General features: G+C 37.9%; 1 protein-coding gene across 3 annotated transcripts in view; it reads left to right on the top strand.

Annotated features, from left to right (window-relative positions):
* Positions 1–15672, top strand: part of LOC127446743 (ephrin type-A receptor 3-like) — a 168008-nt gene that overhangs the window by 137068 nt on the left and 15268 nt on the right. For all 3 annotated transcript variants that reach the window (XM_051707911.1, XM_051707910.1, XM_051707912.1), the window contains exons 12-14: positions 1187–1248; positions 7440–7649; positions 14765–14914. In XM_051707911.1, the coding sequence (XP_051563871.1) occupies positions 1187–1248; positions 7440–7649; positions 14765–14914 (422 nt within the window). The remainder of the gene's footprint in view (positions 1–1186; positions 1249–7439; positions 7650–14764; positions 14915–15672) is intronic.

Below are 15672 nucleotides of genomic sequence, written 5' to 3' on the forward strand. Positions count from 1 at the left end.
CTCGCCCACAGCTATCATATCACTTCTGACGATATGGATTAAACCACTGGAGTCTTATGGATTACTTTTATGCTGCCTTTATGTGCATTTTGGAGCTTCAAACTTTTGGTCACCATTCACTTGCATTGTATGGACCTACAGAGCTAAAATATTCTTCTAAATATCTTTGTTTGTGTTCAGCAGAAGAAAGAAAGTCATACATATCTGATGGCAAGAATTTTCATTTTTGAGTGAACTATCCCTTTAATTCTCATCAGAATGCACCCATACTTTTTACTTTTGAGTTTTTTTTTATTTTATTTTTTATTGTCATTATTGTCAATGCTTGTAATGATTCTCACTAGATACTCATTACTGTGATAAAGTATTTTTGGTAACACTTTACAATAAGGTTCTGTTTGCTAACATTAGTTAACTACATTTGTTAACATGAATAACAATAAAAAATTATTTTACGGCATTTATTAATCTTAACCAAGAATAATAAATCCTTTTAAAAATATTGTTTATTGTTAGTAACTAATGTTAACAACTGGAACCTTATTGTAAAGAGTCACAATAATTTTTTACTGTATTATTCATATATTACTGTAATACATATACATAATACAGTATGTATACATTTTATATATATATATATATATCAGCATTAATTAAAGGCAGTACAACAAATGTTACCATTACGTATTAATACTTCAGAATTTAAATAATATATAATAATTTAATAATTAAAATTTTGGGTGAAAATGTGCTTAATTGTCATGAAAATAATGTCTCACCCCTACAACATTTTAATTAAATTAAAAAATAGCTGTCATTTTCTTTTCATTTTATTTATTTCTTTAGATTTGTTTGTGAAATATGACCCAGCCAATTTCTTGACAGGTTCCGTTCACCTGTAAATCTCTTCTCGATGTGTTCAGTGTCATTACTGAAACAACTCTGAAAGGCATTATATTGAACATGAAACAAAAATCTAAACATAAGATCTAACTTGACCATACCTTTGAATATTTTTTGAAGATTCTGTCTTAGAAGACTTTATTTCTAGGAATGCTCATTAGTTTGCAAATTTGGTCATTTAACCTTCCAACAGAAATTACACCATTTCAGGAAAGCACAGCTAAAATTTGGCACATCTTTTCTCGATTAGAGTGAGACATGTTTGAATTCTGTCTCTCCTCAGGTAAGCCTGTGATGATAGTGACTGAGTACATGGAGAATGGCTCCTTGGACGGCTTCCTGCGGGTGAGTGTGACACACTGAACACATTTAATGAGACTCCATTATCTATGATCATAGGAAAAGCACAGAGGGCTCATCTTAAAATCATTTAAAAACCCATCTGCCTCTTACCTTCTCCTCTTTCTCTCAGAGTACCGCTTATCACAGCATGTCTTCAATTCTCCCAAGGTCTCCGAACATTTTATTCTCATTTATACAAATAGACACAAATTGCTCTCCACTGGCTCACCTATGTCTCTGTTTGCTGCGATTTTTAGATGGTGCTTTTGTGTTCATTACGTCGCCTAAATTCATCACATTCGTATTCATTGCCAAAGAACAGACCTCTGTCAATAGACACTGACATTACCTGTGTTTTATCTGCTTTGTAATGTCAGAATTTCACTTGATCTGCACAATGGCCTCATTCTCTCACACAGAACAGGCTTGTGTTCAGAGAAAAGCTGATGGCACAATTCATGAATAGGGAATAAAATTGGGCCTGAAATTCCTAAAAAAAAGTGTTTATTATTTATTTTTCACCAAATGGTCAGTAAAACGAGGTGTTTAACTCTCAGCACACTTTAAATAATATGAGCTGTTTTATTTTCTATGCATTTTTTATAAGGTTTGCGATTTTTGCAATACTGTTACCAAAATTGCCACATAAATTTAAAGAAAAAAATATTTGTTTGATTTTTTTTTTTTTCTAACAATAACAGAGTTGAATGAATTGAAATTGATAAATACAGTCAACATAACAATGTTTTGTAGTCCTCACAAAGACATGGTATTTATGGGATTTTTCGTGGGACATCAAAGTATGTCGTATTTGTGGAAAGTGCCTGATAGAGAGAGAGGTTTTGCTTGTGTGTTTGCTGAAACAGCACCATGGAGACTGCCATGCCGCCTGCTAGCCCAGCCATGCCAGTTAAACAGCCTGGACACGCTCTGTCCTTCACATGACTCTCTTTTAGCCCATCACATGCACTGCAAAAATAAACAAGCAAACAACAGGCTGTGGGATGGCCCATCTGAAAAGTGCTGATAAATGCGCTAATGAGCTCATTAAATGGGTCAGCTTAACCTTTGGCTGTGGCCATCCTGTCTTGGCTCTAATACACCTGACATATGAATTTATCAGCCTTGTGTAATTTTTCAACAGTTTACCACCAGCAGGGCGTGCCAGACAATCTGCTATCCGTAGGACAAAATGAAAACACCAGACTTTGATGCATTGGATGGACCTTGTAGTCATTAAAATAACAAAAACAGAAAATAGGTTAAAATCTATTTTTTCAGGGCTGATGTTGTCCCTATTTAGAGGTGCACAAATGGGTCCAGTGTAGAGTTTTGAGAGTCCAAATGTCTAGATTTAGGCACTACAGTGCCTGTTAAATATAATGTGTGTGTGTATTATAAAGCACTGCAGTAGGATTCAAGTTGTAAAAATCCAATTCATTTCCTCCATAGAGAAATAGATTTTTAAGAATAACATATAACCTCCTGAGACCAGAGTGTGACTGCTGTGTGCATTTTCCATTTCCTTTTTTAGCACCTAATAAACATGCAAACATGCATTTTCCTAAAAATGGATGGCAACATGTGGACAGCGGGACTAAGTTGTGAAATTCTAAATAATACCAAGCTAAAGAAAGTCAGATTTTTTTAAACAAATTGTTTATTATGTTTCCAGGAGTGTTGGTTATTCTTGTTTTTGAGATGTTACAGACATTACAGAAATCAGAAATTAGCATAATTAAATCTGATTTAAAGTAATGGCCAGCATCATCCAATCACTGCCAACCATGTTAAAGTAAGATTATACATTATAAATTCTGAATCTATGTACTGATTATCATTGTACCATGTCTGCCAAACATGTTCAGTGGTCCAAACATCATCTGCAGCCTGAAACTTTTGGTCGAATTTTAGGAGTGAATGTACTTAGCTGCATAGAGAGCTATAGGATGTTTCCTTGCTTCCTATTTAGTGAATGATTTAACCTCCAGTGTGCTGTCTGTCTGCACTAGACTCAGCAAAGTTCGAAATGCACATTAGTTTCATCCTAACTCCATATAAAACCTCTGAAAGCAAAACTGTTCAGCTTTTGGATGAATCCATTGGTTCTCAGTGTGATAATGCACAGTAAATATAGGATTTTTAAGGAAAAAATTCACAATAGTGTACATTGTGTTTAGCAGTCCTGCGTTTCACGATTAATCACTCAAATTTAAAAAATGGCTTATCGTACGAAACTAGACACTCTAATCTTTTGACTCAAACAGGTTTCAATGTAAAAACTTAATAAGGTGTCTTACAAGATGTTATGTTGTAGTTTCTCCCAAAGACAAACTCCGCTGTGATCAGCGGTATGTTGTTTTGTCACATAACTCTGTATGTCGAAAGTTTAACCTTTTACTGAAAGCCCAGAGTCTTCTAAACTGATATCAGTTGGTTTAAATGAATTTCAATTACGTGTTGCATATAGCAAAGCCAAAATACAACATCCAAGCATGTGTCTGCTGGGTCGCATGAGGATAAACCTGTCAAGACACACCTATCATGAGTTCTGAGATTGTTAAGCGATGATTTATGTTTCTGTAGAAGCACAAAGTCAGTGTTTTCATTTTCATGTTTAAAAAATCTTATCTAATTGCCAAATTCCTGATGAAGAATTACACTCCCCATAAACTTAATTACAGATCAGCCAATCAGAGTGATTGCTCTTACTATTGAGACTCAAACTACTAACTTATTTTACAGTAATCTTTAAGTGGTATTTTATACTTTTATTTAATGACTAACAGTCAATCGTTTTATAAAGTACACTTGTTTTTAGGTAATTACATCATTTGCAGTGCTCCATGGGTTTAGTAGTTTAGAACCTGTCTTTTTTTCAGATTTTGCTTTGAATCTAGGGTTGTAATTTTGTGATTCATCTCGGAGTTGGTTGGTTTTGTTCATGGCTTAAAACTCTTTATTAAAGAATATTATGAAATGCCTTGAATGGGGAAAAAAACACTTCCAGAACCAAGACCGCTGAAAACGAGGACAGACACTGTTGCACTCTATATTGAAATGAGCAAAAGCATATTATTAAAACAACCTGAGCAAACAAGGCGTGGAGTTAGCAGGACCTTTCTGAACTGCATTCCACGTGCGTCTGCACAGGATCCCAGAAACGAGAGAACGGTTGCAGTGTTCTGCAGCAATTTCCTGCGCAATGCAGCCTGGCCTGCACTCTATCAAAGCGAGCTGTCATCCTCCCCTGAATACGTTTCCTCTGCACTGCTCATGTCACTATTATTAGCAATCCTTTGAACCTCTGTGAGCTCCTTTCTCTTCCAGGTGGTCCAGGGTTTATTTTCATCCAAACTTAGTTTGTATGCAGTACATAAACACTCACATAGAAAGAGAGTGATAAATAGGTGGGCAGAGATGAAGAAGGAGAAAGAGAAAAAACTAATTACACACTGGATATATGTTCAAAAGAAATATTTGAAAAATTAAAATTCTTGTACTTTTTTCCGTGGAAAACAAATGAGAAATTCGTAAGAATGTACTGGTCGCTCTGGTCCAGTTAGTTCCATAAAGGGGGACTGGAGCTTTCAAGCTTCAAAGCACCATAAAAGGTATTAGTTAAGTTGTTCAAATGTCTTGGGCACCAGATTTCAAGTAATCTGAAGCCATATGATAGTTTTAGGTGAGAAACAAGCCGATATTTAAGTCGTTAATTACAGCAAATCATAAAGGAGAGTTAGGACAGAAAATAAAAACTTACATTTTGGTCTTTTTCTCACCCAAAGCTTCCGTATGTCTTCACAAGACTTGGAGTATAATGCAGGATTCGTATGAAACACTTTTATGATACTTTCAGGGTCCCTTTCTAAGCTTTGAATCTCTAGTCACTATTCATTATAACTGTATAGAAAAGAGTACATTCTTCAAAATGTACTGTAGGAAGACAGAAAGTCTTGATGTGTGTGATTAAATGATAACAGAATTTTAAGTTTCAGGTGAACTGATCCTTAAAGACTGCAGTTTGCCTGTTTTTGGTAAAGAAAGCAATTTCTCCAGAGCTCCCTGACAAATCAGTGCTATCTCACTCATCCGGCCAATCTCCCCCTCTTTTACTGAAGCGCTTCCTCCCCTGGTGTTTATCTCCAATTCCTGAACATACCATTCTTCATATAAAAGGCCTATTCACACCCACCATTGTAAACACTGCAAGCCTGCCAGTGGGCTGCAGTTCAGATATTCAGTTGCTTATGTATTCTTGTGTACATCCTATTAACTAGGGATAAAACAACATATTTTTAAAATGAACTACAGTAGTCGGTGGGTTGCCTGAACCACTAGTCGACTAGTTAGTCTTAAGGAAGCCCTGTATAATCAGGCTGGATTTGGGTTCACCAGACCCCAATCGCACACATTTTTTAGGGTGCGTTTACATGAGATGTGATCTGACGTTCAGCTAGACAGTGTGCCAAAAGAATAGAAAAGAGTTGAACTATTTAGTTGAACTATTTTTAACTTGACATGCCATCTTAAAAATTAAATGCTTTTGATGGGGGTGCTCAGAATCAGCGCAAGATGCAAAGCAATTGCCAAAGATGTCTGTCTGAATATGTATGGCTATAGCAGCGGTGAATGAATTTAAAGACGCAACTTTTCCGAGAGGGTTTTACCAACATTGTCTAACAGCTAAAGCATGCTGCTGCTGCTGCCAGCACAAAAGCAAGACTGCTAAAGACATCAACATTTTATATATATATATATATATATATATATATATATATATATATATATATATATATATATACCACAGGTCTGTTGAATGCTTGATTTTGATTGGTTGACAGACGTTCTAAGGTGTGCAATTATTTTTCAAGTAAACGCACGGCTATGAAGTAGTTCCAGGTCTTGACCGTATAACGGTTCCATATCACTTCACCAAATTACTTCAATTATTTCAAAGATCCCTACAGGCTACCACAACAAAATAACCATTTAAAACAAAAACATTGGTTAAGTACATTGGATAAGAATGACAAACAATGTCTGTAATATCCTAAATTTATTTCAGTTTCGACTGAAAAGCGTCCTTGGGCTCCCTCTTTCTTTCTCTCTCTCTCTCTCTCTCTCTCTCTCTCTCTCTCTCTCTCTCTCTCTCTCTCTCTCTCTCTCTCGCTCTCGCCTCACCCACACACACACACACACACACACACACACACACACATGTTGGTGCAGCTATCATTATGAGGACTCTCCATAGACATAATGATTTTTATACTGTACGAACTATAGATTCTGTCCCCTAACCCTAACCCTACCCCTAAACCTAACCCTCACAAAAAACTTTCTGCATTTTTACATTTTCAATAAAACATCGTTTAGTATGTTTTTTAAGCAATTTGAATTATGGGGACACTAGAAATGTCCTCATAAACCACATTTATAACATTATACCCTTGTAATTACCAGTTTGTAACCTAAAAAAATGTCCTCGTAAACCACCCAAACCCACCCACCCACCCACACACACACACACACACACACACACACACACACACACACACACTCTCTTTCTCTCTCTCACACACACACACACACACACACACACTACCTTGTCACTCCAGTGCCTAAAAGCAGCGCATCCTCCGTTGTAAGTTCTAAAGTTATGTTTTCGAACTAGCAAAGAACACTTAAGCTGTATCAGAGCAAGATGCTGAATCCGTGGCGGATGAAAGTAGTTCCACTCACAAGAGTGTTTTAGGGATAAAAACCATAAAATGTCTATATACATATATATATACTGTAGGCCTATATATAGGAAAAGTCTAGATCTCACTACTTGACTGGGTGAGTTGTTGAACGACTAGTTCACTAGTTGACCAACGTCACCCATGCCGACTACTCACTTTATATTCTTCAACAAGTTGCCACCCACATGGATTAAACCGGAAAAGACAGTCAACGAGTCAAACTCAACTTTATTAAATCAAGGATCTGCTCTTCTAAGCAAATTCATTACCCGAGACCTGAGACAGAGTGAGCTCATGACAGATGTCTTTGGAAATGTCAGGCAATGTTTTGAGATATGAGTCACCATTGTTCCATTGTGTTTTTTTATTTCCCATAGCATGACTTATGTTTATACTGTAGATATAAAACACCTTATTTGACTTTTCCCTTTTTCCTGTGTCTGTCAGAAACATGACGCACAGTTTACAGTGATTCAGCTGGTGGGCATGCTGCGTGGCATCGCATCTGGTATGAAGTATCTATCGGACATGGGTTACGTGCACAGGGACCTGGCCGCTCGGAACATCCTGGTCAACAGCAACCTAGTGTGTAAAGTGTCAGACTTTGGCTTGTCCAGAGTGCTGGAAGATGACCCAGAAGCTGCCTACACGACAAGAGTGAGTCAGCATATACCATCTAACACTTACCCTTTCTTGCAGTGCATCGTTTTAAAGTACAAAAACAAATTGGTATGTGTTTTATGTAGAGCTGTCAATCGATTAAAACATTTATGGAATTAATTACATAATACTTTGATTAATTAATCGAATTAATCACTAAAAAGGAGAAACTGTTAAGACCCATGGCTGACCAATGCCATAGTAGCTCACTATGTCCTCTCAGCCAGCCTGTCTGACAGAATCTTCATTCCCCACGATTAATGACCATATTCATCTCTCTCATCCTTAAGAGCAGCATTCCATTATCAGAGGAGATAACTAATACATAAATACACTTAGAGTTCCACATAAATCCACAGCATGTGAGGCATGGAGAATTATTGCTGCTTAAATTACCAATACAAGTGTCACATAACATAAGTGTTACACAGATATATGGCATATGCTTACACAAGTCCAATGTGTTATTAGTTAGATGAACCCAAATTTGTTGTCAATAATTTTCTTGTGTCCGACAGCAGTTTAACTTCCAATGTAAATGTATGTCTCCACAGTTACAACTAGACCCCCCACCATAATGCTCCCTATTATGTTGCCTCATTGTGTGGCTGTAAGAACCACAAACCCACAAGAACATTGGCTACCTTCACCCTCCCCTTCTATTAAACCCAATGGATACGTTCAGAGGTTGCACTAGAAAAAAATATTTATCTGTCACTTTAGATGGACTGAGTTGTAAAATTTCCGTCATGGTCTATTTTTATCCGTCATACTTGTTTTCATTTTATAAGTACTACATTCAGGGGCGGAGCATCCATTATAATAGCATATACATGACAGTGGATAGGCTTAATGGTATTTTTGACTCCCCAAGCGCAAGTCTGGTGAAACCAAGGAATTAATGGGTGAAAGTAGCTACCTGTCAGTCAACCACTGCACTAAAACAAGATTTGTAAACTTTACCGGTACGTGTGGCTTTTAAATGAAATAACCGTCCGATTGGAAAATGCACAGGTTCATGGAACCTCTTCAATGTGCATGATGCCTAAAGTCACAGATGAGAAGCACACGCACCTCTGAAGCTCTAATGCAGGTACTCCTCTAAAATAACTGACAATTCTGCTCTAAACGTAGGCTAATGTTTGCACTTAGATTAAATGCAAGTAATTGGCTGAAATGAATTGCTGCTTTTTCATGCTTACATTTTGCTACTGTACTTTTTTGTGCTTTATTAATAAAGTGACACACTGATCATGCAGTAAAACGTAATGACTGATATGCAGTCAATTAATCAGATCTCTCCTCGAAATCCAAACACAATTGGGCACACATACTACCAGGTGTTAATGGTGATGATGCCTGTTAATACGCATCTGTGACGAGGAGGAGGGCGGTGCCGGGCCGTGACTACGCACGCCCGGCCCCAATCAGGCTAATCAGCTGAGGAGAGGGATAAGTGTGGCGAGATCGGCAGTTTGAGAGGGAGAGAGCCATACGCAGCTGCCGTGTGTTTATGTTTGTGACTTTTTGTTTCATTAAACGTTATTTTGATGGTTCGTCCGGTTCCCGCCTCCTGCTTTCCATTGAACCTTGTCACAGCATCTTATTACCAGGCAATAAACAGAGCACACACACGCAGCGGGAGTGTGTGTGAGAGAGACACTGAAGTCAAAACTGATGCACTAGGTGAAAATGTTTTCTTATTTTTAATCTGTCAAAATGATGGACAGCATTTGAAATTTTCCATCAATCAAATCGGTAAATGATGGAGAATTTTCGGTTAACACAACCCCTGGATACGTTGTGTCACGTTTTAGAATACATTCATTAGCAGTAATCTTGCAGAGACTGTTTGTACTCGCTCAATGTGGAGGCCCGTGCACAAGTGGGTTTATTTTTTGAGGGATTGTGTTTGGAGAATGAGGGGTAGGAACTGTATGGCTTGACCAGGTTGCTGGTTGGCTTTGGCTCTATACCCTGTTATCTCTTCTTCTACCTCTATCATGAAGGTTGAGTGTCGAGTTACCCCAGCAGCCCAGCTGGGTAAATACAACACATGTCCTCAGAGGACCCTCTGTACATGAAACAAGTCCAATGAACTTACAGAGCTGAAGACAGGATTGGTGAAGCTAGAGGCATACCACAAATCTGCAAATCATGAGACAGGGCCCCGCCCACGAGTAAAGACATCATGCATAAGCATTTGTATTGGAGCTTAAATAGCATTATTTTGCCTTTTCTTAGCTCTAATGAAAATTGTCTGTTCATTTTTCTAGATTTCTGTCATTTAGAAAGTCTGTCATTTAGCTAACTATAAGCTAACATTTTGAGTTTTCAAGTATTTCTGAGAGGTTTTTGAGTAAATATTATGTAAAATAAGTGTTCATTTAAATTTCTAAATTTTGAGTACACAAAATGACAATTCTGTTAATTTATCTCGTTTTCTATCAATAAACTGTAGCCTATTACATTTATTGACATTATATCAGGCAGTGTTTCCCCTAGGATTGTTTTCAGCAGCAGATCCATATTAACATGCACTGGTGGAGGAATAGCTTAAAATGATATTAGAATCATTATAGATGGGTTATTCATTTTTCCCTTGTCATGAGTGTGTTTATTTACTGGGAGCTTTTGACACTTAAAGGGCTGTGGAAGTCCAGATAACTGTAGTAGTAACAGACAAATAATGAAATGCCTCAATGCAGAAAATTACTTGCACTATTTTTATTAAACATTAATATACAAATAGATAATATAAACCTATGTAACAGAACATAAACATATTACAACTATCAACACTACTGAATCACTACACTAATGGTTCTCAACTGGTTTAACTTGTATTTAATGTAGCCTGGGTGACATTTTCTTTTATATTGCATGGTTTTGCTCATGGTTTTCAAGAATTAAGGGCACGTATCAAGTGCCATTATTTTTGTTGCTGAAGTTGAAGATACAGGCGTTATTTAGAAGATAAAACGTTATTTTGGCGAAAATCAAAGTGTTGCTCTTTTCCACCTGAGTGCTTTTTAGCATGTTGGGGCTGTCTACTGTTTGAGAGGTTTGACTTCCTCCATAGCGCTTGAACCCAGAAAATTCTCACTAGAATTCAAATGGGTTGCATCTGTTTTGTGGTCTGCGCAGCGATATCGAGGGAAGTCCGATGTGTGCTCCAGAGATACAGATCATTGGCTTCAAAACCAGGCTTAAGTCGGAATGTGAAAATATTGCATTGCGGATGAGAAGCATATTCAAGGGTCGGTTTTACTACTCTTCGCGCTTCATTCACTCCCATTCAAACGCGTCCGAATGTGGGAGACCGGAAACGCAACATCGTGTGAAGAAATTTCGTACTACGCTTCGTATCGAAGCTCAAGTTTGGTGAACTCGTGAATCAGTATGTCGAGAGAACACGTGACCAATAGAAGATTAAAACATCACACAATGACCTCTTGGCTCAATACAATGAATACATATTTCAAAGCTGTGTGTTTATTTTTGCAGGAAAGTGAGTAGACAATATATTTTTATATTTTAATATGATATAATTTGTTATTTTATGTTATATTATTTGTTATTATATGTATAATTTACTTACACCAGAAGCCCTCCCGTGTGACAACATATCTTGGTCTGTCGCGTTATCCAAAAAATATTTGCGTGCTCAAAGCCTAGTGTGACCGGCCCTTTAGCACATATAAACCGCCAAACTCGAGACTGCAGCGCTGGTAGGCTGAATTTAGCAGCAGTGGTGAGCTGATAGCAGCGGCAGTAGGCTGTGTTGGGCCTCATGTATTCAGATAGAAGACAAAGGCAGACCTAACACAGTCGTAAAACCTAACTCAGGCCCCCACATACCAAGTCGTAAATCTTACTGATAAAAACTGCGCCAAAATCAAACAAAGGGAGTCCAAAACAGACTACAAATCCCATGAAGCCTTGCTCACTAAAGGATCGAACTCTCAACTCCTATTGGATGAGGCACACGACAGAACGCACCTCAACCATGACATCATCAGGAGTAGAAATACCTCTGAAATGCTTCCGGGATTTGCTTCCAGCAACTTTGCTTGCCGTGTGTAGACGCAGCTCATCGCTGCTCTCAGGTGCAGCTTCGTGGCACAATGAAGTAACGTCTGACTTGAAACTGTGGCCATACAATCTCCATCTTGCTGGACGAGTTGAGATTACTCTGTGTTCAACCGAACACTCTAACGGATCCGAAGGAGACCGCATCTTCATCCGTTTGCCTGCAGAAGTGAAGAGATTAAAGATTTCTCTTCCATCTTCAATCAAGTCGACATTTCTGATTTCTCCGCTAGCCCGCCGAGAATCAGCAGCTGTACCGTCCGCCGACAGAGCAAGAAAACGGCCTCCCGTCATCACCCGAGCCTCGAGGAACCGAGTCTGAGTTAAAGGACGGATGAACACACATTCTGCATCCTCATGCAATTCAAGTAAGAGGTTTACATCTGGGCAGAGATAGAATATTATAGTGTGTTATTCTTGTGTTTCAAGGTTTCTGCTTGTACAGTTTACGGACCGCCATGTCTGCTCATTATTAATACTCAGGGTATTAATTATCACGAATTTGATTTGCTGTATTGTGGTCCAACCAAATTGGACTGTTGTGCATTTTCGCCATCGTGGGTGAGACCAGCAAACTGAGTTTATCCATTAAAGAATCAAAGAATGCTGGACTGTTTACGAGCCATCCACCGCACCTCTGAGTGATAAACTAACAGCTGCTTTCTCTCCCACGATCGCGAAATCGGCTTTGGGGCCGTCACTTAATTCTCTTTCTCTCTCGTACTAACCACACACACGCGCGCAACCCCTCACAAACATTCTGGCACACATTTTTGGCTTGTAGATAGCTTCGTGCTAAAGCTCAGCTTTGTCCCTAAGCTATCGTACAAGCGGATACACGCGGTAACTGGTTTCTCTCCGCCCACATTCGTGGTCATATTCCCTTGCCGGAAGTCTCGCGTGACATACTCTCCACGAGAGTCACGTCCGCCATTTTGTGCGTGTCCCTCCTTACACACACACACACACACCCTCATGTGTTATAGGATTATTTTGATTTCCATATCTAATCATATCACTGTTTAGTTTGTGGTTGTAAGTCGGAAGTTTATTGACTGCATTGTATTCATTATTAATTGATATTACTGCATAAATAAAATTTGTTTATATTACAAAGAGAAGTGTTTTGGTTTGTTTTGCATACGCCTGTGTCATGCTGATGGGATGTCAGTGCTCGGATTCAAGCCTTCATTCATTGTTTTTTTCCCAAAAATCGATATTCTTCGGATGTTGATTTTCCTAAGAAAACAATCTAATATTGAGACTGTTATACTATCTGGTTATTAGTCCCTGATTCCAGGGTGGTGCCCCATCAATGTTAATCCTTATTAATATTCTGTTGATTTGTGATAATTGATAATTATCTTTGATAATTGTTGAACTTGAATGATCAATAAGCTAGTGTTAATTTTAATTAATGTTTCATCGATGTTAACAATTAACGATTATCTTTGATAATTGTTGATTTAAAGGATTAAAAAAAAGCTAACATTGATTCTCATCAATGTTCTATTGATTTTAATAATTAATAATTATCTTTGATAATTATTAATTATTGCTAATAACCAAACCTGCTCCTAAACGGAGCACACTACATTTACTGTAGCCCCATATGAGGTTTTAATGAGTTAGATTCAATTAATTAATTTCAATATTAATTAATAACTAAAGAAATAATTATTCATTATTTCTGATAGTAACACTGATCTAAACAACCAGTAAAGCCCTACAGCTGAAAGCATATAGAGAAAACACTGTCAGGTATTAGCCACCTTACTCATTAGATGATCAAACTGATTTTATTGTGAATTCAGCAACATTAGGTCGAAAGTTCTGCTGCGAAAGTTCGGTCTGTGCTTACCGAAATTCGAACCACTGCCTCCCAGTGGCCGAAGATGAAAGTGTTCTTGAACGTATGGGCGTGTGTTGAAATGTCAGAGTGGACATTTCTTTTTATTTATTTTTTGGTAATGATGTAATACATCAACACAAATTTAATATTTTATTAACTCTACCACCTAACCCAAATCCCAACCATAAAAATTACCATCTGTGGAGTAAAAATTATATTTTAGTGTGAAAATGAAACCTTGAAATTGTGCTTACCATTGTTGTGTGCATGCAATTACTTCCTGGTTTAAATGGGACCAGATCCCATGTTTCAAAAGTTGCTACATGGGTTAGCACTAGCGCTTGAGGGAAAAGGTGATCGCATCTGAATTGGCACAAAAATGTCTGACGAGGGATGGCGCTTGTCAGTAATTCGGTCGAATAGGGTCACATTCAGGGTAGGCCTACATGAACATTTGGAAGCGACATTTAGAAGCAGATTTCCCATGTGATTATGAAGAAATATCAGTATTGGACATTAAAAACCCACATTGATCGACCATTAATAGTGATGTAAATGAGAGTGAAATGTTTCGGCAAAATAAGATTCTAGAATGAAGCTCTGTTCTAAAATTTTCATGTCACATCTGTACATGTAAATCAATTTTCAAGCATTTGATGCATTGCTTCCCGAGATTGTGATTCCTATGAAAATACCTTTAGACTGCCTTTATGTGGCATAAAAAAATCTGTGATAACACATCATATATACAGTATGCTACTAAGATGCTACTTCTTGCAGTGTAAAAACATTCTAAATAGGCAAATCCAAACAGCTTATAGAACTGAGAGGGGACTACCTGCAACATTGGTGTTGTCCCGTAAGCCAGTGAGTGCAGTAAAAGCATGTTTTAACCACACTAAAATTAATACTGATGCTGTACAGTCAGTTCCCCTTCAAACACAAACAAATGCTAATGCACCACCTGATAGCTTACGTCAAGCTGATAATTTTCATTTACCCCAGACACCAACGTTGAGACCTTATTTATGTGCTGTTTTTAAAGCCAATGCATGCAGAGCCTGTGATTCCACTGATAGCTAAAATGTGTGTTTGGATATTGACACAGATGGCCAAATTGTCTGAAAAAAGGAATACTTGACAGATTTTGGATTTTGTCTGTTTACAGGGTGGCAAGATTCCAATCCGATGGACTGCGCCAGAGGCCATCGCCTATCGCAAGTTCACCTCGGCCAGTGACGTTTGGAGTTATGGGATTGTGCTATGGGAGGTCATGTCTTATGGAGAGAGACCTTATTGGGAGATGTCCAATCAGGATGTAAGTTAAGTGGCTGTCTGCAAAGCAATCTTTCTGTCTTCCAAAAAATACAAAATATGAATAAAAAATGTAAGGCAGCATATTGCCAGCATGTTTTGTTTTGGACGTTTTGGGCTCCAGAATGGGATGCCGATGTGCTGGTGTCCCCACCATTATTCTAAAAGGAATAGTTTACCCAAAAATATTTTTGTGTGGAACACAAAAGGAAATTTTTTGAATAATCTTTATGCACCTATTCTTTTAACTAGATACTGTAAACCAGCATGATTTTCGCTAAAAGTAGCAGAACCACTTTGACAAAAATGCATCAACAAACCTGGACCAGCATGGAAATACATGCTGATCTAAACGTAAGGTTGAAGACTATCTCCACAAAAACAGCTGCTACCTGAGCATGCTTGGATTCACATACAAAGAGAAACTAGAGTGCTGTATATCTTTCTGACAGAAAAGAGCGGAAACCATGTGTGATATATGTGGTAAATGTGCAGTACCTTGTTATGAACTCTTGTTGTGTTGACATTTGTTGTTAGTTCTTTAGCACTGACCCATAGCAGTGGATTCATTGTTGTAGTTCAATCATTACACCCTGAGCAAATAAGGCCCTGAGAGTTTATTTTAACTGGATTGCGGCAGGGCTGATGATCAAGTGATGAAAAGCAAAGGGGAATAACAGTTCTGGCACACTTATGAGTCAATTCATTTCATGTTGTTGCGTGGACAGAAGTGCTTTATTTTTGTTTTATTACACTTGATGC

This window comes from Myxocyprinus asiaticus, chromosome 10, assembly GCF_019703515.2.
Source record: "Myxocyprinus asiaticus isolate MX2 ecotype Aquarium Trade chromosome 10, UBuf_Myxa_2, whole genome shotgun sequence".
Lineage (NCBI taxonomy): Eukaryota > Metazoa > Chordata > Actinopteri > Cypriniformes > Catostomidae > Myxocyprinus > Myxocyprinus asiaticus.